Raw genomic sequence first — 21,882 nt, 5'->3', positions numbered from 1 at the left:
TTATCTCGACATCCCTACTGATCATGGCATAAGACAGCGGCACGGTTGAAGGAAGATGATTACAGACTGAAGATATGATCATTTTGCATGCAAGCTCATCTATAGTATAACGCAAATCATTACAGGAATTTTATCAAATCGCAATTTAGAAACCTAGACAACACAAGATTAGCTTCTTACACCGTAACTGCCAGAAATTAGAAGAAAAACTCACCCTTCTCCGTGTTACCCTCACCCATACTCTTGCTGCTGCTGCTTCCACTCTGGATAGCACCGAGGATACCGTCGATATAGGGGGCACCACTCCACTTCTGGTGAGTGAGGACATCGACGCCCATCTCCTTCTCGCGAGACTGGACCAAGCGCACGTATGCAAGCATACCCTCATCCTTGAATGCGCGCGAGAGTTCCGTCGTGATGGTGGCGTTGGTGTGGAGGCCAGCTAGGGAGATCAGTTGCAGGACGAATCTATATTTGTCAGTTACACAATTGAGTTTAAGGTTGAGTGATCGTGCTTACCCATGTTTGGCAAGATCCCAGATGAAGGACTTCAGTGAAGCTTCGTCGAAGCCCTGGCCCATCCAGTTGAATGACGGGCTAAGGTTGTACACCAGCTTCTTTCCTGGGAAAGCGGCGCGCACGTCGGCGGCGAGATTGCCTGCCTTCTCGACGTTGGGGTCGCCGGTCTCAACCCAGAGGAGATCGGCGTATGGGGCGAACTCCTTGGCGCGCTTAGTGGCTGCGGGGAAGCCGGCGCGGTAGTGGTAGTATCCTTCACGAGTGCGGGGGCTGTCGCACGACCAGACGACGGGAGACTTGGTGTAGTCGTTGGACAGGACGCGACGGCGGGAGATGGAGAGGTCGGGGTTCTTCTGGACGTGAGATTTGTAGGCGTCCCGGGCGGACTGGGAGGCACCCTCGGCTTCGAGGTGGGCGTCGACGGCTAGAAAATATTAGTTGAGGCTATAGACAGGGAAATTTTGTTGACGTACCCTCATCAAAAGTAACAAGCTTGTGCTGCTTGACCCAGTTTACCTCGAAAGCATCAATCTCAGCGGGCGAGGCACCTTCCCGCTCCATGGCCTGCAGAGTCTCGGCCAGAGGCTCCACCTCCTCCGCAACACCGAGGATGAACTCGTGATCGCGTACATCGATGGCGCTGCTGATCAGCTTGCCACTTTCCGAGTCGGTACGAGCAATGACCAGGTTCTCACAGCCCATCAAATCCCACTGGAAGCGCGCAGCCACCAGGCGGTTGATGTGCTCTCCCATCGGAACGAGCACCTTGCCAGCCAAATGGCCGCACTTCTTACCACCATGAAGCTGGTCCTCGAAATGCACAGCAGCGGCGCCATTTTCAGCGAAGAGCTTGGCCAGCTTCAGGACTGCTGACAAACCACCGTGTCTGCGATTTACCGAGTTAGAGTTGCAACACGTTTCATTGCTGAGAAAAGAACTCACCCAGTATCACCATCCGCAACAATTGGACGCATATAATCCACGTAGGGAGTATCCTTGCGCTGCTCGGGGGTCAGCTTTCGTCGCGCATCCCACTGCTTCCGGTCGTGCATCTGCTGCGCCTTGAACAGGCGCTGCACCTGGTTCGGCACCGTGTTGTAAGGGTAGTCTCCGAAATCCGGGGAAACCTCGTTGGTAGTGGTCAATAGCGATGAGCATGCCCAGCCAGAAATGTAGAGAATCTCCTGGTTAGGAGCTTGCTGGGTCATCTGGACGGGGTCAATGGCGCCCACTAGTCGCGATACAACTGTTAGCCTGGCCCGGGGAGACTCTCGGAGTAAAAAAACTCACTTGTATGGACCGGCTCTCCAGCTGCCGCCCGCTCATTCAACAAATTGAACAATTTGCGCGCCATCAGCGAGCTGGGATATGTCTGCTGGAGGGAGCCACGCTTGCTCACGACATCCTCGGCAGAATAAGGCCGCTTGATACCCTTGTAGCGAGGCGAGCTCCACCAAGCTTCCACATCGCGCACCTGCTGTTCATACAGCGCATCTTCCGCAGGACCGGCCTTGTCTGCCGTAGACAGTAGCTGGTATGCGTCGGAGGGCAGTGTCGTCGACACGGGCGGGTGTACGGCGGGCGGTGATGACATCCGAGGGTAACCGCACGTGAAGGAGCGCAGGGCAAGGCGTTTCGGGGCAGTTGCAAGGGGGAGCTGCCGCGGGAGTCGTCGCGGAATCGAACGAAACATTGTGTGAGGGATTGAATTCGGCGAAGCTGAGAAGGCCAAGTTGGAAAGAGGAGAAGGAGGACTAGTTTTAAAAGATGGGGGGTGTTTACTGCACGGCGCCACGCTCAACCTCGGGCCGTGCGACACTCTGGGGTTGTTCCCCACGCCTCCGATAACCGCTACTTGACTAAGCACAGGCCCTGAGAGCTCTGGTTTCTGAATGGTCGGGATTTGCGGCGAGAACGGCTACTGCGGGAGTTGAAGAAGTATAATGTTTGACATTCATGGATCATGATCATTCTGAGAAATTATCGGATGATGCACATACTCCGATAGACCCTTCCAGTGATTCCCAGTCATCACTATTGATAGATCAAATCAAGCCCAGTGGGTCAGCATTAGAGATGACTAAGAAATCTCCGGCCGAGGTCCCGTACCTACCCCCGGACTATAAGCATATTTCCTGCTCCACTCTTTGCCTCTACAACTGCATCTTACTCTACTCCCTGGATTAAGACCTCTAGTAGTGATGGTGTCATCGACACCTACGCAAGGAAGCAGGAAAGGGAGAATCTGAGTCAATGTCTCTATCTAGACTAGGTGACGAAGATAATCTAGAGAAGAAGGAAAAGAAGAAGAGAAAGACCTGAATAGGTCTATAAGACGAAGAACAAAGCGTTAGTCCTAGAAAGAACCACCAAACCTACAGAGGAATCTACATAGGTATTGTCGGACTTTAGGGTGATAGTGCATAAAGTCCCTTTGCACACAAGTAAATAGAGACAGAGTACTTTAAGGCTATTGTCTGTGCTAGGTCGGATTCTAACATTGATTTTCCTTTTCCACGATGCGATGTGCTTGGGCCCACCTGCGAAAGCCAAGAGAGAGATATTACCTACCTCAAGACACCAGACGATCAAAAGAACCTTCTTCAGCAATCAGTGGAGTTAGAATGGAAAGTGTATGGTTCAGTTGTTAGAAGTCACTTTTGAAGAAATCTCTCTTGACCGGCACGTGGATGACGTTGAAGGCAGGGTGGCTCTGCTAACCTTGCTTCAGCTCTGGCTTGTTTGTTTCCTGGAGACGAACCAGTCACCGCAATTTCAGACCGCCAAATACTCGTTTCTAATCAGCCTTCTGAAGGACCACAAGCTCCTCACTATCGTGTGGTCGAGGACCTACTCGGGATTCAGAATAAGAAAACGCCGAGTGTAGACAAATCGACTAGGTAAATTAATATATTAGACCCAAGCGCCCAATTAATACCCGGAATCCTCGAGAGCCAATCGTGTGGGGGGATGAGCCGCTGTGCTTAGCCCCGCAAGGTATTGCCAGGAATGGTTGACGAAGCGCTATCCTGGGAACAGGAAGGACGTGCAAAAGGGCATCTTAACACGATCAGTGGTCTACCATTGTTTCGAATGCATCGGCCATTGCTTTGTGGCAAGCTTAATATGGGGATTGACTAAGTTTGTGCGCAGCTGCGTGTTGTTACCGGCACGGTATTTAAAGCGGCTAATAATTGGATGGTAACGGAAGATTATTTGGTTGGGAAAACCCTTCAAAGGCGGGATGGAGCCTGACCGCCCGTCCCCTCGTTATTGTTTCGCCAGCCGCCGGGCCCACGTCTGGTCATCATCAGTCAGGCGCTTATACTGGGGTCCCCTCATAAGTGGCCTTGGTTTCAAAAAACCCTACGATTTATGGTCTTGAGATATAAAGACCTTCATTCTCCCGTCACAATCTTCAAAGCAAGCATCTTCTCATCTGTTTGACAATGGCTGAACCGATCGGCTTGGCCTCTGGCCTGCTCGCCTTGACAACGTTTGCATTCCAGTGTAGCGTTTCGCTCTATGAGACCTTCAAAAGCTTTCAGTCTCGCCAAAAGCGTGTACGCGACCTATTGGAGGAACTTGAGGCACTCAGTGCCGTGCTTTCTTCGCTTGTCGCTTTGATCCAAGAAAACTCACACATAAATATCTCGTCTTTGGAGCTGCCTCTCCTGCGCTGTGGCAATACTTGTCAAGAGTTTGAAGAAGTTCTTCTTCAATGCTCATCACGCTCGGGTGGCAGTCGAACGAGCTTTCGTGGCTGGGCCAACCTGAAATATATGGGGGACGATATCGATGGTTTCCGAAACCTGCTGGCAGGGTACAAAGCCACTATTAATATTGCTCTCACTGACATAACTCTGTAAGTATGAAGGTGGATCCTATACTATGATGTGAACTGTGGCTATCTCATATTTCTGCTACCGTTCGTTATGGCTAATTGAATCATTATTAGACGTCAATCCTCGGCGACTGCCGAAGATCTCAGGGAGTACAAAGAACTTATACAAGATACCAAGGAGGACCTCGAGGCTCGGCTAGAGAGTATTGACTCAAAGCTTGCAAGTGTAATTGGGAAAGAGCTAGCACCGTCTGATCCAGATGCTACTGAGCTGCGGTCGCTACAAGTGGAACGTCTAAGCACCGAAAAATGCCTCCAGATCTGTGCCCAGCTTTCTGATCACATAAGACATATCCGCATCGATTCGGACCGACTTAGCGCCTCGACTGCCTCTAGTGGTGTAGGTACTTCGCCGGAAGGTGTAACTAGCCAAGGACTCGAGGAATGCAAAAGCAGCTTGGCCGTAACAACTGCTAAGCTGGAAAAGCACATGCAGGAAGTGATGGAACGGCTGCTTGCAAAATCGAAGAAGGCCGTCTCGTCCGAGGAAGAGTCTCGAGATCTGGAAAGGCTGCGCGACGAGTGGGAGACCGCTCGGCAGTGCTTGAGCATCTGCTCTAAAGCCGACGATCACTGGAAGACCAAAGTGAGTGTTATTGAAAATCATGGCTCGGGTGACGCTCTTCAGTTCATGGTTTCCGCCAACGGAAAGGTCCTCCACGGAAAGAATCGTGCGACTGGTTGGAGAACGAGGCAGGTGGGAGGCTACATGAGCGATGAATCCATTCAGCAGCTATCGCGGGATATTGTGACTTTCAATTTAAGCCACCTGAGACCCGAAGTGCCGAATTTGAAAAAGAACGCAGATGAGCCTTCGCCAAGTCAGGATGACACTGTCGAGCGCGAAATGACAGCAGAATTCAGACAACGGTATGGACATGGGTTCAAGCTCAGTTCAGAGACTTCATCAGAGGTAACCGCCTCGTCTCCTGGACCGGATAGTGGAAGGGCGTAGTTCCAATGGGTACTATAATCATTCAGCACTATTGCTTTTGAAATCGAAATAACAAGGGGCACGCGCAGGGAGGCTCCAGAACATTTTTTATGCCTTTTTTACGTGATTTCAATTTATCTTATACAGCTAGTCTGAGCATCAGACAGAATCCAACAAACGCCTCGATGCTGATGTCTGAGCATTTCAATGGATGGACGAAAATGGAGTGGACAATTCATGAGGATTCGCGGAGCCCTCAGGAGTTAAGTCTATTAGAATAAGTAGAACCGGAGTTTTCGAATGTGGTTGTTCTGAACTGCGAACTTGGAATCATGGTTGAACTTTAGGAGTAGAAGTTGGCCCTCGACCACATATTAGGGAGGCGGGAGCGGGGTGGCGCCTCAAGTTGTGGTTTTCTGAAATTGGAACCGCGAACCCTTCGCATTCTGATCTGATCGGAAAGTCTAGTATTGCTCTAGCCTCCGGCGACTAGATACCTGAATTGGGAGCTTCTACGCATCATTAAGGTAAAGACGCTTCGACGCTTCCAGTGACCTGCTAAATCGGTTTAAGTACCCAAGCCAGCTAAAGTGCTCCTTCCCAGGGCAAGCCGAGGCTAGGAATACCGATAAAATCAGAGAAGCTGGAAACTACAGGAATTGTTCCCATAATCGCTGCCATGCGCCACTCGGTATACGTGAGCTTCCCGGAAATAAGTCTTAAAGCCTCCAGGACCAGATAGGAAGTAGATGTAAACGGGAGGACGCATAACTAAACGACCGAGTAGTCGAGGTCAGTAGGGTCGAGTCATCAAGTAGTAAAAAGATTGCACCAAAGGCATGGGCATGAAAGTTGCAAGATCGAAAAAACCCCACCGGATTGAAAATCCATTGGGTGAAAAACGTCACAACTTCACGAAATAAACCACGAGATAACCCGTCAAAGTTCGCATTTCCTATGAACAGCATAAGAAACGAAGACTTTGTACAGGTAATATCGCAAGGTCTATCTTCAAGAAAAAAAGAAAACAAAAAGAAAAGACAAACAGCGAGGACTTCTCCCTCCCTCCTTCCCCTTCCTCCTCCTCTCTCCTCCACTAGTACCTCCAGTTCTTCCGGGGTACCTCCAATCCATCTCGACCGGTTACTCGCACGGTACCCCCATAATGGGGGTCATTGTTAGGCGGCAGCGGGGGCAGGGACGGAACTTGTATGGTGATCATGTAGCTATCCGGGACGTCGCGGCAGGCCGGAGGGATGCCGCCCTCGGCGATTATCGCGGCGGGAGAACCCTCGGGGGGCCCGAGGTGCCCAAACAAGGCGTTCTGGACGGCCATCCACTCTTCTTGGAAGTTGAGGCTGCGGATTGCCAGCACCCCCGAAGTTAGGGGTGACTGGAGGAGGGCGTCTTCCAGGAACCGGGCGTATACTTCCAGTGGGACTAGCAGAGCAAAGACAGGGTCAGTTTTGTCCTCTTTGTATACTTGACAGATAAGATGAGAAACGTGGGAGGGGGTAGACTTACTCGCCACACGGAGGGGGACAGCGTGAATGCCCGCCCAGAGGAAATCGGGCGTCACGATGATCCGCAGGATCATTGGCGCCGTGGAATTGGCGTTGATAACGCAGACCAGCTGCGCCGCAAGCTCATCGATTGCCCAGTGAATGGCGTTTATATAAGGGTCCTGCCCTAGAACGTACTCGAACAGGCCAACATGCCCCCATTGCTGGAGGTTGTCTTGGGCATATCCACTGACCAGCTGTTGGATATCCCGAGCGGCGAAGCTGGGGATGGTGGAGGCGGACATCGTGAACGAAGTATGAGGATCTGGAAGAGGGAGAAAAAGGCGTCATGGGACTGGTGTATGGAGGGATATAAATATCAGACGAGGTCCTAGGCCTCTGCGTATCACGACAATATCTGCCTTCCAAGGTAACGCTGGGTCTTTCCAGCCTACCAATCCCCAGAGGCACCAACCTGTTTCCATGCCTGCCTCCATCTTCCTCTGCCTATCCAGGCAGTCTCCCACCTCGAAGCAGCCTGCCAATAACCAGAGGCACCCAACTGTTTTCCTCTCCTCCTGTCCCTTCTCGAGGAGAGCATTCGCACATAAATACTACCGCACCTATTCACGATGCCCTTTTTTTCTCCTCTTTTTTCCAATATCAATCGGCATGTCCAACGCTCCTTTCGTCCCTGCGTTCTCCCGGTCCGACATCCAGCTGCTGGTCGGCGGATACAGCAAGGTGGGCTTTCGTCAATGGGGGCAGATTGACGTTTTCTCTCGTGTTCTGGGGCTGGGCCCCATGTACGACAAGTCGATTGCTGTGGTGGCGTGGTATCTCTCCGAGCTCGAGGGGCACGTGGCCTGCGTCGTTGACCCTTTCTCTGACACGCCTTGGTACCTGCGCATAGTCCTGATGCGGGACTTCGTCTTCCTCGGTCTGCACTGGGCTGGTTCCGACTCGCCTGGTAAGTGATGATACCCTGGAACCACCTGAGCTGGGCTGACATTGAATCTCCCTCTTCGTCGCATCAGCTTCCCTTGGCGACTACGACCGCTTCCTGGTGGATGCCCTCTGTAATCGTCCCCTCGTCACAGGGGCGATGGCATGCCATCCACTCACCAACCAGGCGTGGTGCGACCTCCTTTGCGAGCTGGCCACACTTCTAGGCAGTAAGGTTGGTAACATCTGCTATGTTCCGCCTAGCGTGCCAATCATCCCCGCCGCCGCCGAGCCGATGCCTGCTGCTGCTGCCACCGTTCCTGCCGCTCATGTTCCTGCTTTCAACCCTGCGCTTCCTTCCCTCCCTGCGCTTCCTGTCCTCCCTCCCCTCCTCGCTGCCGTCCCTGACGTCCCTGCCGTCCCTGTCGCAATGGCCTCGTCAAGCGTCGCGCCAGCCATCTGCACAGGTGACGTGCAGATGGAGGGTGAAAGGGAGGGAACTCCGTTCCCTACCGCGGCTCAAGTTAGGGAAGCCGCCTTGCCCCAAATTGTCACTAGGGACGGCCGGGTGATCACCCCACAGTGGTCAGCAACTTTCCCGCCGCCACCGTCCCGGAGGTAGGGGAGGATGGTGTTAAAAGTCTGGGTTCTGGGTGGGCTGGTCCCGTGCAGAGAGTTCTATAGATGGTCCCGATATGCAATACGGTTTTGTTACAATCTGTGCTCGTCATTGCACAGAGATGCCCCCGAGAACACTTTTCCTTTTTGTACTAAGAGTCCGTAGGGAGTCTTCTTCGAGGCGAGTATTCATCGTCAGCTGGCTTTCAATGTGTAGCATTTTGATGGATACGTTGGCTTCAATGCCATGCACACGCTGTACAAGAGGGCCAAGGCTGTCCATGAGATTCATTTATCTTCTTAATCAAGTTTGTGGTCCTTGAAAGGACGTCGAATTCTCGAGGTTCTGATTGACTGGGTCCATACGTATCAATGATGCCAAGGGCAGACGCCCTGATTTGTATAAGAATGGTTGTTCAATGCCTACTTTCAGTGATTAGTCTTAATGAATTAGAGGTCTTTAATAGTAGTCCGTTAACCTATTATTATTTCTTTTAGCTCTTTTCTTTTTCTTTTTTATGGTATTCAATAAACAAGAATAAAAGTATTCCAGAGCTATCGGGTTTAAATATATAAGATCCGGGATTTTAGGGTTTAGGCTCGGATGACTCGGTGGATTTCCCCGCACGTCGACCGAAGATCTGGCATATCTGCCCACTCTGGACCCTTCAGGGTTGATTCGATGGAAAGTGGACGGAATCCTTGCCAATGGGCTCTGGATGTCGGCAGTGAAGAGGCTTGCTCGGCTAAAAGTTTGACTTGGCTGGGATCCAATCTAGAATTTCGGATTTCAGAGGGAGTCTTGCCGGTCACGAGGACAGAAAACTGGTCATTTCGGGAGTGTTCCAGCCCCTAAGAACACGGGCACGGGCCTCTTTTCCGATCAACTGCCAGTGGAAGGATTCCGAGTTGTACAACGTACGGAGTGCTGTACATCTCTTCCCCCGCACGAGCAAGCGGTCTCCGCTCGAACACATCACCAGTACCGATTCGCCTTGCTGGTTGATAAACGGGAGATGATAGCCAAGTCTTGGCAACTACTTCCACCGTTCAACAATCATCCTCTGGCCTATCCACAACTTACTATAATAGCCTTGGCTCATGAACTTATCAACGGTAGACCTGATACCAAGTTGACCCCTCAGGCCAGCAGGGGTTCTCCAAAGATCGGCACCACGGCAAACGGCAGACCAAAACCCAAAACTTTCCCCCGCAGATGCGCCTTATCATCCCAGTCCACCCCCGTACCGGCTGGTCGCTTCCCTATCATCCTATCATCCTATCAACGATTCAGATCACCCATCATTCGCTGTTCTCGCCGTCTTATCTTCGGCCTTTTTAACCTCTCCCCTCCCTCTTCTCAAGGGCCGCTACCTTAGGTCTTTGTTCGGATACCCATTCATTCATACTCCTCTATCATCTCTCCTACTATCTTCTCCCGGATTCACCCAATATCGCCTTGGCATGGACACGATCAAAATCCCATCTCCCTCTACGATTCTAGACTCGCCCGACCCCCTCCCGGTGTCCACGCGGGGAAAGCCTGCTTCGCCTCCGAAACGGACGAAGCAGATTACCACCGCCTCCAACAAGCCCAAGCAGACCAAGAGTCGCAATGGTACGATCTCGTCTCTGGATGGACATGCTATCTCACCGTGAATGAAAAGAATTGAATGAATACATTTACCCACCCATAGGGTGGCCTAGAGGCCACCTCACAGCGGGTGGACCTCCCCAAGTTGTCTGCGCAGAATCGCTGACCCGATCTCTATCCGCTACGCCCAGGTTGCATCACCTGCAAGGCAAAGCGGTTAAAGTGCGACGAGACCAAACCGACTTGTCACCAGTGCCATCGGCGAAAGGTTCCCTGTGGCGGATACAAGAAGGATTTCAAATGGCGGCCCTTCGAGGAGACCAACGTGGCGGTTGGACGACCGACCGTGACCAAGGGTAAGAAAGGTATCGGATGGAATGATGGTGAAATCTCGATATATCGATACGTTCTTTGTGCACTGACATGATATACCGCTAGCGAACACTGCTTCCCAACATCCCGTTTCGGTCGCAGATCCGGAAACCTTTCCCACACCCCCGACGACCGATCAACCAGCCTCGCCCATTATTCCACAGTCTATTGTCTTCAACAATTCACCACCAGAATCATCCTTGCATAGCTCACCTCGAAGTATCAAGAGCTACTTGTCTGCAGATGCCCATTCAGTAGATGAGTTTGGTACTCTCAAAGATGAAGGATCCACGGGCGAGGAGAACACCCCGATTGGCGGTGTCTCGATGCCGGTAGACTCTGATCCATTGGACTTTCTTTCTTTTCTGGAACCGTTTCAACACTCGGTGCCCTTCACGGATGACTTGGCGCCGGACCAAGGCATGAACCGCTCGGGACCAATCCTCTTTGACCCTCAAGAATTTCAACCTGCACCTGGCACTGGAAATGACGAGCTCAGTTTCTCCCGGCTGCTGGAGGATGACAGTGAGGATATTGAGGAGATTATCCGACAGTCTGACCCCGGTGCAGGACCTTGGAGCATGGGCTTCTCTGACAGTCCCTTTAATCTGTCACGACTCCCCGACCAGCCTACCCTGGCACCGGGAAGTCAAGAAATGCTGACAATGCGGTTCGATAAACTGACTTGTGGTATTCTATCTATCAAAGATGGTATGATGGAAAATCCATGGCGAACTCTTATCTGGCCGCTCGCAAAGAGCACCCCCGCTTTACACCATGCTATCCTCTCCTTATCTGCCTTTCACGCTGCCAAGGAGAACCCGTCAATGCGCGTCCAAGGTGTAAAGCACATGCGACAGAGCATCGTTTGTCTGAGGCAGCAGATCCAGAGTATGAGAGCGGATACGGCGCTGGCAACTAGCCTCGCTTTGGCATTTGCTGATACTTGGGATCAGAACACTCGCACGTGCATCCAGCATTTGCGAGGTGCCAAAGCCTTGATGTTGCAGGTTCTGAATGCTGGTCTCCAGGGTGGTCTCCAACCAGAAGAGCTGGATCGCATCCGATTTCTATATAATACGTGGACCTACATGGATGTTATTGCGCGATTGACGTCGCTCGATGAGTCCGGTCCTCAGGATTTGAACCCTTCTATCTTCCAGTTACCAACTGACGCAGTGCATGAGATTGACCCGTTGATGGGGTGTGCCGCTACGCTATTCCCGCTGATTGGCAAGGTTGGAAGGCTAGTCCAACGAATTCGAAAGACCTCCACAAACTCGGTATCCATCGTCTCTCAAGCTATGGAGCTCAAGGCTCTTCTGGAGCAGTGGGAGCCTCCACTTTGGTTCGAACCACCAGAGGATCCTACATCGGAAGTGCAGCACAGCATCCAAATGGCGCATGCATATCGCTGGGCAACCCTGCTGTATCTGCATCAAGCAGTCCCAGAGTTGCCATCTGAGCCGGCTGAAGAACTTGCCAAGCGTGTTTTGATCTTGTTGGCTACCGTGCCGCCTACCTCGCGCACTACCATTATCCAGATGTTCCCTCTCCTAGCTGCCGGTGCCGAGGTGGACTCGGATGATGACCGCAAGTGGGTTCTGGAACGATGGGCAGTTGTCCAGTCGCGCCTTATGATTGGCGGTGTCGATCGCTGCCTGGATGTTATTCGAGAGGTATGGGCTCGGCGGGATAAGCTCAAGGCTGAACAGCGGGAGCAGCAACAGCAAGAGATGTTTGCTTCTCGGCGAGCTGGCTCTTTTTCAAGCGAGAACAAGGGCAAGATCACTTCTCCGTTGCAACGATCAGCCAATAATGGGAGAAGCTTCCATGGGCGCGTCAATTCGGGTGATCACTCTGATAGATCCATGCGAAGACAGTCGGTATCTACTGCAAGTAAGACCGGTCAGTCAAGGAGGGGATCTGCTCTCTCGTCACTGGAGAACATTGAGTTCGAGAGGACTATTCGAAGCAGATTGCATTGGGTTAATATCATGGGAGAATGGGGATGGGAAGGTAAGAAAAACTTTGGTTGGGGGATTAAGCCATGAGATCGTCCTGCTGATATCAGATAGTCTTTCTTGGTTAATAATACTCCCCGGTCAGCTTTGACTTGGAGTTAAAATGGGATTACTCTCGACCTGGCTCCTCTGCTATCAATGCAGGGCCGCAAAGGTCAAGATAAGCTGAGTTCCTCGGAACTTCCGAAAACATACTAATTAATGATTGACGAAACAGACTGAGTGCTTTCTTACTGCGAGTCATTATCTTGATTTCTCTTTTCAAATTGTACACTGCAAATCTCTTGCAGTCAGCGCGGCGTTCTCCGGTCTTTCCTTACTCTACATCTTTTTTCCACCTTTTTCTTCCGCGGATGTGATTTTATGACGATAGTGCTTTTCGAAAAAGGGTTGACTTTGTTTCTTACCTCTATGACTCTGTTTATCTGACTGCAGACCTATGATTTAGGTACTAATAGCCACTCAGTCTTGGCTGATGATGAACTTTATCAACCTTTTCATCCACTGCACCTACTATCCCATCACCCGATGCGTACCAATCTCAATCCAATACCCGCCACAAAGAAAATGCCAATAAATGCCATCAAGCACCAATCAATACTCACCATTCTCGATTCCCAGACACGCCGTGCAACGATGCGATACCCGATCGCTCTTCAACGTCGCACAATCAGTAAACCCGTCTTTGTCTTCCAATGACAATGCAAGATACATAAGCATGCGACTCCTACGGAATAAAGTTCCCAAACTTTCATGCTCCCCTGGCCTAAGCCATGTGCGCCTTGCGGTTGTACTTCTTGAACGTGCCATCCTCGTCTACAGGGCCTGTCAACCCTTGCGGCAAGCTTCCACTGCGCTTGATGTTGCGCAATGAAGCTTGATAGCACCTGGGTTGGCGGGGTTGTTGATGGGTCTATGAGGGCACGAATATACGTAGATACATCTTATTGCCCAATGCGCGCTTTGCAGAATAATCTGTACCTGGATACTGCATCCAAAAAGAATCGATTGGCCTCTACTGAGTTATATTCACAGTATGAAAATTTCAAATTGATAACTATTCCAACAAGAAGCTGGGTACCACCATCTCACAGTCAATGACACAGGTACCTTTTGGCGTCTCAGGTTTCGATGGACTCGCAATGCTCATTCCCTGGCATATCCGCCAAGTTCCCGCGTCCTTTGTCCTGTGCATTAGTCAGTTCTGGCTGACTTCACAATCTCCACTGCTACAAGTCACCGTTTCGTAATGGATGTTCATTCCAAGGTCCATGGTAGAATATTATATCTTGTTCCAACCAGATATGATCGTCTCGGATAGCTTTGTCACGACGCTATTCGAGATAGATCTCGTCGCAGGTTTCCCACACACTCTATGGTGTTGAAACGCGCAAAGCAAAATGTGCCTGAGGGAGACTGGCGCACGGGCTATCGAAAGTTTATCGTGGTATTTTTGTATCAATCGCGGTCCAGATTTCTTGGGAACGATTCGAAGGCCTGCCATTATGTCCAGTCGAAGTGACGAGGATACAGAGATCGCGGAAAGTACAATGACTGCATCTTGATTCTTGTTTCATTTCGGGAGACGATGTCTGTGTACCTTGAACTGAAAGGCGGACTTCGGCAGTCGTATTTGTGTAGGGAACACGAGGATGGTGCGTTGAAGTCTTCCGTCTATCTTCGTTATATACCGTTTTGGACACGAAGGGTTGGTGGTGAGAAGGGGATCGTCTCTTGGAAGTCTTTTGAATGGCTGAAGAAGTTATAGACTGAGAGTTATAAGACCTCCAGGCAGGTAGTTCATCCATGCAGTTCTTTCCACAGCAGTACGCCGAAGACTGAAATCTTTCGCCAGCGGCGGTTTCGGGTCTAGCTCATTATCTGTCTCGCTGTGTGGCCGTGTGGGTGGTTTTTGGCGAACAGTTTCAAGCAGGAGGCCGTATGGTGTCCAGTTTGACCACAGAGGGGAGAATTTGGGGACGTGTGTCCATCCTCATTGCTCAGTTTTATGATTTGAGATATTATATGTCAACCGAGTCAGGTTCGCAGACGCCCATGGGGGAGTCGGAGGGTATGACAGCAATGGAAATGAAAAGTGCCTTGATACGGGCAGACTCCAATCGGCCGTAACAGAGCGCGAAGGGAACACTGGGGCAAATCACCACTGGTCCTGTTGGCAAATGCAGAGCAAAGCGAAGCAACAAGGGTGATTGCGCCCGGAATATAGGGGTGGTGACTGGACCTGGGAGTTAATAAAGACCATCATTTGTAGAGCAATCTTCAAGGAAACTGGTAGTAACTGACCTGGCGCCTCTGGTGTCAGAGCCTTCGGGCTCCCATTGTATGAACCAGTTAAATGGCTTCTTCATTCCCCGTCTGGATGGATTCTGCCAGCATCGCTCTCCTGCGCGATGGCGTTGGTCAGATGGAGGTTCCGTAGCTAGTATCAGAAAATGCCATTCCCTTGTTTAAGGGCTCGGAAATTCAGGGGATGCCCGAGATGAACTGTGCGGGCCAGATCCTATTGATTACCTGCATATATGATAAAAGAGAGATGCTTTTTAGAAGTGAAGAAGGGAAAAGAGAAATATTTTGAAATGGGGGAATTATATACGAAGCAGAATACAAACATATGTCTTGCCGACATGGAGTTCTCCATGTTGGTACATGGAAAATGGCTTTCCCCGCCTTATAGACCGCGGCAATTCCCATTAGCAAAAGGTCACGACAGGAATACTGGTTGATTCAATCAGAACACCTCTTGTAAAAGTCAGTCTCGTCTATCGCTTCATAACACTGTTAACTGCAAGGGAAGTTACTAGGCCAGTTTTTGTCAAGTTTCAAGTCCCTGTAACGGTCTCCAGGACTATTTTATAAATATTAGAAAAAATAAATGAAAGCTTAAGTGCATATCAGAATCAAAAACGGGAGCCAAAAAATGCGAGCTACGCGATTCGAACGCGCGCGGGCGTACCCATGACGGTCGTAATGTTTATTACCTAAACGTCACGCCATAACCACTCGGCCAAACTCGCTTGTACCAGTTTATCCGAATAATTTGCATTATGATAGAAGATAAATGTGCCGTAATCCGACTATATTCGAGTGGCATTGACCACGTAAAAAACTTTCCAAATGTAAAAATCTCCTCCATCGAATGACTATCTACCTCTACCATTACCTACTACTATGTAAAATTAAAAAGTTAACAGTATATATAGGCTCTTTAGGATATATATAATTAATAAATCTAATAAATTTTATAGATTATCTTTATAAGTAGATAATTTTCTCTTTAGAATCTACTTTTTAACGTTAGTGAAGAATATATATCTCTTCTATAATTTCTTAATTCTATTAATTTATACATTATAAACATTAATAATAAGGACTTTGATACCTCAAATATTATATCTATATATAACTAATACTATGTAGACGATAGTTATTAGATTAATAAAAGTACAAGACTAAATTCGAGGGTTTTTCTACGTGTCACGGACCTCAAGAGGCGCGGCGGCCGCAGCTATTTGAGGAGCAACCATGAGCCAATCATTCTACGGAGGGATTGGCGTTATCACGTGCGTTTTGGTATAATTTAGGACCTGAACATAGAACTACTGTAACTAGTTTTCCCAATGGTGACTATCGCTTCTTGTAATGGGATCTACTACGTACATACAGTTTAGCGCAGGAAACAGAGACCAGGCCACACCCCGCTATATCAAGAAGGCTTATAGCGATCCACTTCCCGGCCTCCAACGGCCGCGCGTCTACTAGGACCTACAAGAACTACAGTATATTATGTCCATCTATGTACCTTAGAGTGGGTAAGCTCCGGCTAGGGCTGAGCCCCCTACTAAGGGAAAGATTCTCTCTGTCAAGTCTACGGCCAATGGCTCGTTATTTTTGGTTGTTTTCTGCGCTCCTGTCCCCATTCAGATCTCTCTTATTTTCCAATTCAAAATTTCGGTTCTTAGGTTAGCCAGGTGTTTCTGCAATTGGGAATTCTTCGCAACTATCGGTAGGTTTCCTCGCCTAAGCACCACCCCCCTTCCTTTCTCTCATCAAGGATATCTGGTATCGCAGGCCCTTCATCCCTTTTCTGTGCAACAAAATTTCTCGAGGCTTCAAGTCATATTTCGAATTTTCGGTGCTCCAGCTGGCTTTGTTTTTCCCTTGCTAATGCTGGTCTACATGGTTAGCTGTGACAGTACCAGGAACGGATCGGTTTTCAGGCAAACGACAGCTTCAACCTGCTTTAATCAATCTATTATTCTGAAATGTCATCAGATATAGCTAATGTCGTGGCTTTTCACAATGATAAAAGTCAGCAAACAGCAACATTAAATGTGCCCCTGGTACTGGCCCTCACTGGGGCTTTGATCTGGCTTATTTTAGTATGTTATCTTATCAACGACATTACTGGAATGAGGCTAACCATCCATAGGCCATATATACTCACGAGTATACCTTTGCAACACTAGTGGCAACACAAAGACCCAATAACAATGTGCTATCACTAAGACAGCATCTTCGCGGTCTTCCAATCTACATAACCCATCGACTGGTTAAGATTTTCATTATGTCTAGATTTCCAACGAAGGGATCTAGCCTACTGAAGTGTGCACTTCTCAATATCACGGTTGACTCACTGCTTTCGAATTTGAAAGTAGCCAACATACATGCTATTCTTGCGCAGCCTTCAAATCTTCCATTTCATCGTCATATTCCTACATGGACAACGGGGTCCAAGATCTTTCCAGCATTTTTACTCTACACAGCCGCCTCAAGTGCTTGCTTTTACCTCCCTATCCACTTTATCAGGTTAGTAGGTGTTCTAGAGGTCTCGGAAACCACACTCATGATCTACATACTGGTTACTATTGTGTTTCTCTACTTTGGAGCGGTCATTCCAACACATGCTATCTTTATTCGAGTCGCTGCATTTACACAAGAGAATGGGTCTATAAAGAGCGCTTGGCAAGGTTTCCCATGGCCAGCTCGCTTACAGTTCTTCAAATTGCTTGCAGAAGTTTTCGTCTTGGAAACGGGAGTCTTTATAATTTTCTTTGTGTTTATGATTGCTCACTTGCATCCTGAGCTGTACGATGATGTGTGTCGTTTCCTTGTCAAGTACTTTGGTTAATTCGTTACGAATCTAAATATGCATCATGTATTCAGATCGTTTCTCGTCTCTCGTCTCTCGCACTCTCGCCTTCTGCTTCCTTATATTGACTTGCCCTTCGTCCCGCGACCAAAAGATGTGCAAAAATTGTTCAGCTCAACTAACAATGCTAAAATTTACTAGCAAGGCTTATTAACTAGGCTACTTCACACCACCTCTATATTAACGATAGAGCGCCCCCTCACCAATACTAACCCGACTCGCTATTTCTGGATAGTAGTTAGTTAACTATACATAATTTCTTACTAAGCTGATGGCTTCGAAACAACAGCAGTTCCACTCTCATTCTCCCTCTCTTTCCACTTCCACACAGCCTAAACTTGCTTAATCACATACTACGTGGGCGCGTCGAAAATCACCCTAATTCACAAACCATGGAGAATAACGATGGGCTATCGCTTATGATGGAGGAGTTATGGCTACTGTGCACACTGCTATCGACTCGATACATATCGGAGGTTCGATACTCAAATTCGTACTAAAGATGAAAAAGTCATGTTGATTGGTATTTATGTAGTTGTTGTGTATCATTATATACTTAATCTGTAACGTAATGCATAACAATAAAAATCAGTGGTTGTGTCTGGGTGGACCATTGGTCTGCGCCAGACGTTGATATTTTACAGCCTTCTTCAGCACCATGCCACTGGATAATTGATCCGTCTCCTGGCGGAAAATCTCCTGCCAGGGGGTACCACTAGGAACCAAGGGATACTCTTTCGAAAATACCTCCTTCCTCCGCAACGTAATTTCCTCATCACTAATGAGAATATCGACTCGTCGTTTCGGCAAGTCAATGCGAATCTTATCGCCATTTTGAAGAATGGCAAGGTTACCACCTGCAGCCGCTTCGGGGCTAGCATTGAGAATGGAGGGCGAACCCGAGGTGCCTGACTGGCGTCCGTCACCAATGCAGAACAGGGCATCGACTCCTTGCTTCAGTAGTCGGCCGGGTGGGTGCATGTTGACGACTTCCGCCGCACCGGGGTATCCAAGTGGACCAACCCCACGCATGATCAAGACCGTCTTGTCATCGATCTCTGGCATATTCTCGATACGGCCGTGGTAATCTTCAGGTCCGTCGAATACGACGACCGAGCCTTCGAATGCTTCGGGATCTTCGGGGTTTGATAGGTAGCGTTCGCGGAAGGCAGGGGAGATGACGCAGGTCTTCATGATGGCAGAGTCGAATAGTGTACCCTTGAGATGGACAAAGCCTGCGTCCTTCATCAAGGGATCATCGTATGGACGAATGACCCGGCGGTCCCAAGAATGCTGGTCACGAACATTCTCGGCGATTGTGCGACCGTTGCAAGTCAAGGCATCTCCGTTCAGCTTGCCGGCGTCAAGGAGTTCTGCCATGATAGCAGGGAGGCCTCCAGCGCGGAAATATTCTTCTCCAAGGTATTCACCTGAAGGCTGCATGTTCAATAGCAGAGGGATGTGAGATCCAATTGTGTCCCAATCGTCCATAGACAGCTCAACGCCCATATGTTGGGCAATAGCATTGAGGTGGATGGGGGCATTGGTACTACCACCGATGGCGCCATTTGCCACGATCGCATTCTCGAATGCTTCGCGGGTCATCAGGTCACTGGGTTTCAGGTCAATGTTGACCATCTCCACGATCCGTTTACCAGTCTCATAGGCACATTGGGCTCTGTGGCGATACGCAGCAGGAATAGCTGCGGATCCTGGAAGGGCCATTCCCAGGGCTTCTGCGAGAGCATTCATTGTGGATGCAGTTCCCATTGTATTACAGTGTCCAACAGAGGGAGTGCTAGAGGATCTGTTAATACATAATTTTGAAGATCAGATAGAATAGGAGCTCACCTTTGGGAAATGTAATCCATGAACTGGTGTTCATCAATTTCGCCTGTGGCATACATCTCTCGTCCCTTCCACAGAACAGCACCAGATCCTACGAGAGTGCCCTTGGCGTAGCCATTCAGCATAGGACCAACGTTCATACAGATTGCTGGGATGTTCTATGCTCATATTAACCAGTGATCATTACTTGCAACTCGCGGGGCAAAACCTACCACTGTGGCAGCAGCCATCAAGCATGCTGGAGTCGTCTTGTCACATCCCGTCAAAAGAACGACACCATCGAGAAAATAACCCGTCAAAATCTCCACAAGAGTAAGATAAGCCAGGTTTCGGTCCAACGTGGCCGTTGGTCGTCTTGACGTCTCTTGAATAGGGTGAGTGGGGAATTCAATGGCGATACCGCCAGCTGTGCGAATACCCTCACGGACCCGCTTAGCCAGCTCGATGTGGTGTCGATTACAAGGTGCGATGTCCGATCCAGACTGTGCAATTCCGATCATCGGCTTGCCGGACATCAATTCTTCCCGTGTGATGCCGAAGTTGAAATACCGCTCCATGTAAATGGCCGTCATGCCGGGATCGCTGCGACAATCGAACCATGCCGCCGACCGTAGGGTGCGACCGGGCTTCTTTGTGATTTTTGGTGCATCTTGCTCGGAATTGAGACCGAGTCGAGTCTCTAGTTCTTGATTGCGTCGTCGAAGAGCTTGCAGCTCGCTAATGCAGTCTTCGATTTGAATAGGTTGTTGCGTATTGCTACTGCATGAGCAGCCATCACAGGATTTCTTAGAGCAAGACATGGCTCGGAGATTTCCCTGATCTGTAGGATAGGAATTCTTGCTGTTTGAGATTCAAACGACAAGATAGCTAGTTGCCAAGGTCCTTTTATTTCGCACTGTCACGCGAGGGGTCCAACCAGTCTTTGGATATTACTCACTTTGGACCGGGATGTCAAGTTCCCATTGGTGAATATCGAGTCCTGGGGTAATTGAGACATTCTTGGGCCAATCAGAAATTGGGACACTCGGCACTTTCACGGGCTTTAGCCGAACTTTTGATTTCCGGAAAGTTATCCTCCGAGCCAAGTATCCAGGTCTATGCGAATTGCTGCTAAGTGCGAGAGAATAATGTAATTGCCCGAGTTCAACTATGAATACTTTGGTGATTAATTCGAGACAATGTACAATTTTTGTTGTCTTAGTCTTTGATATGCGAGTCCAGCATCTGATTTCACTCTCAACTTCCTCGGCTCAACGGCTAAGAGCAGTCGGCTGGTTTTGATCCAGTCGGCAGGTCACATCCCGAGCGACTCTCCCCGCATGTTGGCCGACTTAAACATGGGGATGGCTCCACGTCATCTTTCTGAATACTGTTGGCCTTGTTGACTTCACCTTTATCTTCTCGAACTCTAATATTGTGCCTCTCAGCGGCTTGTGCATTCGAAACTACATTCTACTCCCAGAGCATATCGGAATCTTCCCTACAAATGGGCAAACGCATCATCGTTACTGGTGGCTCCGGAAAGGCAGGGCAACATATCATTTCCTACCTTCTGGAAAAAGGCCATGATGTTCTCAATCTCGACTTGATGCCATTACCAGGCGACCTGGGCAAGCGAGTTCATACCCTGCGTGTCGATTTGACAGATAGCGGCCAAGTCTATAGTGCATTTACCTCGCACTTCCATCTAACGGAACCTTTCCGTGAGCCGTTACGTCTTCTTCCGGATGCAGTCATTCATCTGGCTGGTTATTCTCGCAATATGATTGCCCCCGATAACGAGACTTTCCGCGGAAATACCTTGTCAACCTACAATGTAATCGAAGCCGCGTCTCGACTCAACATCAAGAAGGTCATCACTGCTAGCTCTATTACCGTTTATGGCGTGAGTTTTGCAGAGGGAGATGTGGACTATCCGTCATACCCGGTGGATGAAGACGTTGATGCCAATCCGATGGATACATATGCCATCTCCAAGGTTTGCGGCGAGCGCGTTGCTCGTGGCTTTGCTCGTCGGTTCGGGAACGATATTTATGTCCTTCGTATTGGCAGAGTGGTCGCACCTGAAGAATATAGGGAGGAGATGTTCGTTGATTATGTCAAAAACCCGGATGCGTGGGCAGGACATGCTTGGTCGTATACCGACACGCGAGACCTTGGGCAGATGTGTGATCTCGCTGTACAGAAGGATGGTCTGGGATTCCAAATATTCAACGCTGTGAACGATGAGATTACCAATTACACTACCTCGACAACCGAGTTTCTCAAACGGGTCACTCCAAATGTACCCTTTACCAGGGAAATGGGACCGCGAGATGCCCCGATATGCAACAAGAAGATCAAAGAGATGCTCGGATTCAGTCAGAACCATCCCTGGCAGACGTACTACGAAGAGAGCTCTAAATAAGGTGGCTGCTAGCATGAGCGAGTTTGAGTCTGTGGATGACTGTTG

At 49.4% G+C, this 21,882-nt stretch overlaps 7 protein-coding genes across 7 annotated transcripts; 4 read left to right on the top strand and 3 right to left on the bottom strand.

The window, feature by feature from the left end:
* Positions 1-197: 197 nt before the first annotated feature.
* N7496_007811 (methylisocitrate lyase ICL2) lies at positions 198-2,212 on the bottom strand (the record flags this gene model as incomplete). Its single annotated transcript, XM_056700730.1, has 5 exons — positions 198-468; positions 520-943; positions 993-1,405; positions 1,462-1,750; positions 1,810-2,212. 5 exons carry the CDS (start codon positions 2,210-2,212, stop codon positions 198-200), a joined length of 1,800 nt encoding a protein of 599 aa, XP_056552793.1.
* A 1,756-nt stretch (positions 2,213-3,968) lies between these two features.
* N7496_007810 (uncharacterized protein) lies at positions 3,969-5,378 on the top strand (the record flags this gene model as incomplete). Its single annotated transcript, XM_056700729.1, has 2 exons — positions 3,969-4,384; positions 4,478-5,378. The coding sequence occupies 2 exons, from the start codon at positions 3,969-3,971 to the stop codon at positions 5,376-5,378; spliced, it is 1,317 nt and encodes a 438-aa protein (XP_056552792.1).
* Positions 5,379-6,453: 1,075 nt separating this feature from the next.
* Positions 6,454-7,164, bottom strand: N7496_007809 (uncharacterized protein; the record flags this gene model as incomplete). Its single annotated transcript, XM_056700728.1, has 1 exon — positions 6,454-7,164. One exon carries the CDS (start codon positions 7,162-7,164, stop codon positions 6,454-6,456), a length of 711 nt encoding a protein of 236 aa, XP_056552791.1.
* Positions 7,165-7,531: 367 nt separating this feature from the next.
* On the top strand, positions 7,532-8,426 carry N7496_007808 (uncharacterized protein; the record flags this gene model as incomplete). The annotated part of the gene is made up of 2 exons (XM_056700727.1): positions 7,532-7,829; positions 7,897-8,426. The coding sequence occupies 2 exons, from the start codon at positions 7,532-7,534 to the stop codon at positions 8,424-8,426; spliced, it is 828 nt and encodes a 275-aa protein (XP_056552790.1).
* Positions 8,427-9,886: 1,460 nt separating this feature from the next.
* Positions 9,887-12,406, top strand: N7496_007807 (Zn(II)2Cys6 transcription factor; the record flags this gene model as incomplete). Its single annotated transcript, XM_056700726.1, has 3 exons — positions 9,887-10,040; positions 10,208-10,399; positions 10,455-12,406. Coding segments are annotated over 3 exons (2,298 nt in total), but the record flags the coding sequence as incomplete, so codon positions are not given.
* A 5,764-nt stretch (positions 12,407-18,170) lies between these two features.
* N7496_007806 (IlvD/Edd family dehydratase) lies at positions 18,171-20,230 on the bottom strand (the record flags this gene model as incomplete). The annotated part of the gene is made up of 3 exons (XM_056700725.1): positions 18,171-19,389; positions 19,434-19,588; positions 19,643-20,230. The coding sequence occupies 3 exons, from the start codon at positions 20,228-20,230 to the stop codon at positions 18,171-18,173; spliced, it is 1,962 nt and encodes a 653-aa protein (XP_056552788.1).
* Positions 20,231-20,916: 686 nt separating this feature from the next.
* N7496_007805 (NAD-dependent epimerase/dehydratase family protein) lies at positions 20,917-21,837 on the top strand (the record flags this gene model as incomplete). Its single annotated transcript, XM_056700724.1, has 1 exon — positions 20,917-21,837. The coding sequence occupies one exon, from the start codon at positions 20,917-20,919 to the stop codon at positions 21,835-21,837; it is 921 nt and encodes a 306-aa protein (XP_056552787.1).
* Between the last annotated feature and the right edge of the window lie 45 nt (positions 21,838-21,882).

Source organism: Penicillium cataractarum, assembly GCF_028827025.1.
Source record: "Penicillium cataractarum strain IBT 29864 chromosome Unknown utg000007l, whole genome shotgun sequence".
In the NCBI taxonomy this organism is placed as follows: domain Eukaryota; kingdom Fungi; phylum Ascomycota; class Eurotiomycetes; order Eurotiales; family Aspergillaceae; genus Penicillium; species Penicillium cataractarum.
The sequence above is the reverse complement of the archived record's forward strand: the minus strand, read 5'-3'. Positions and strand labels throughout refer to the sequence as shown.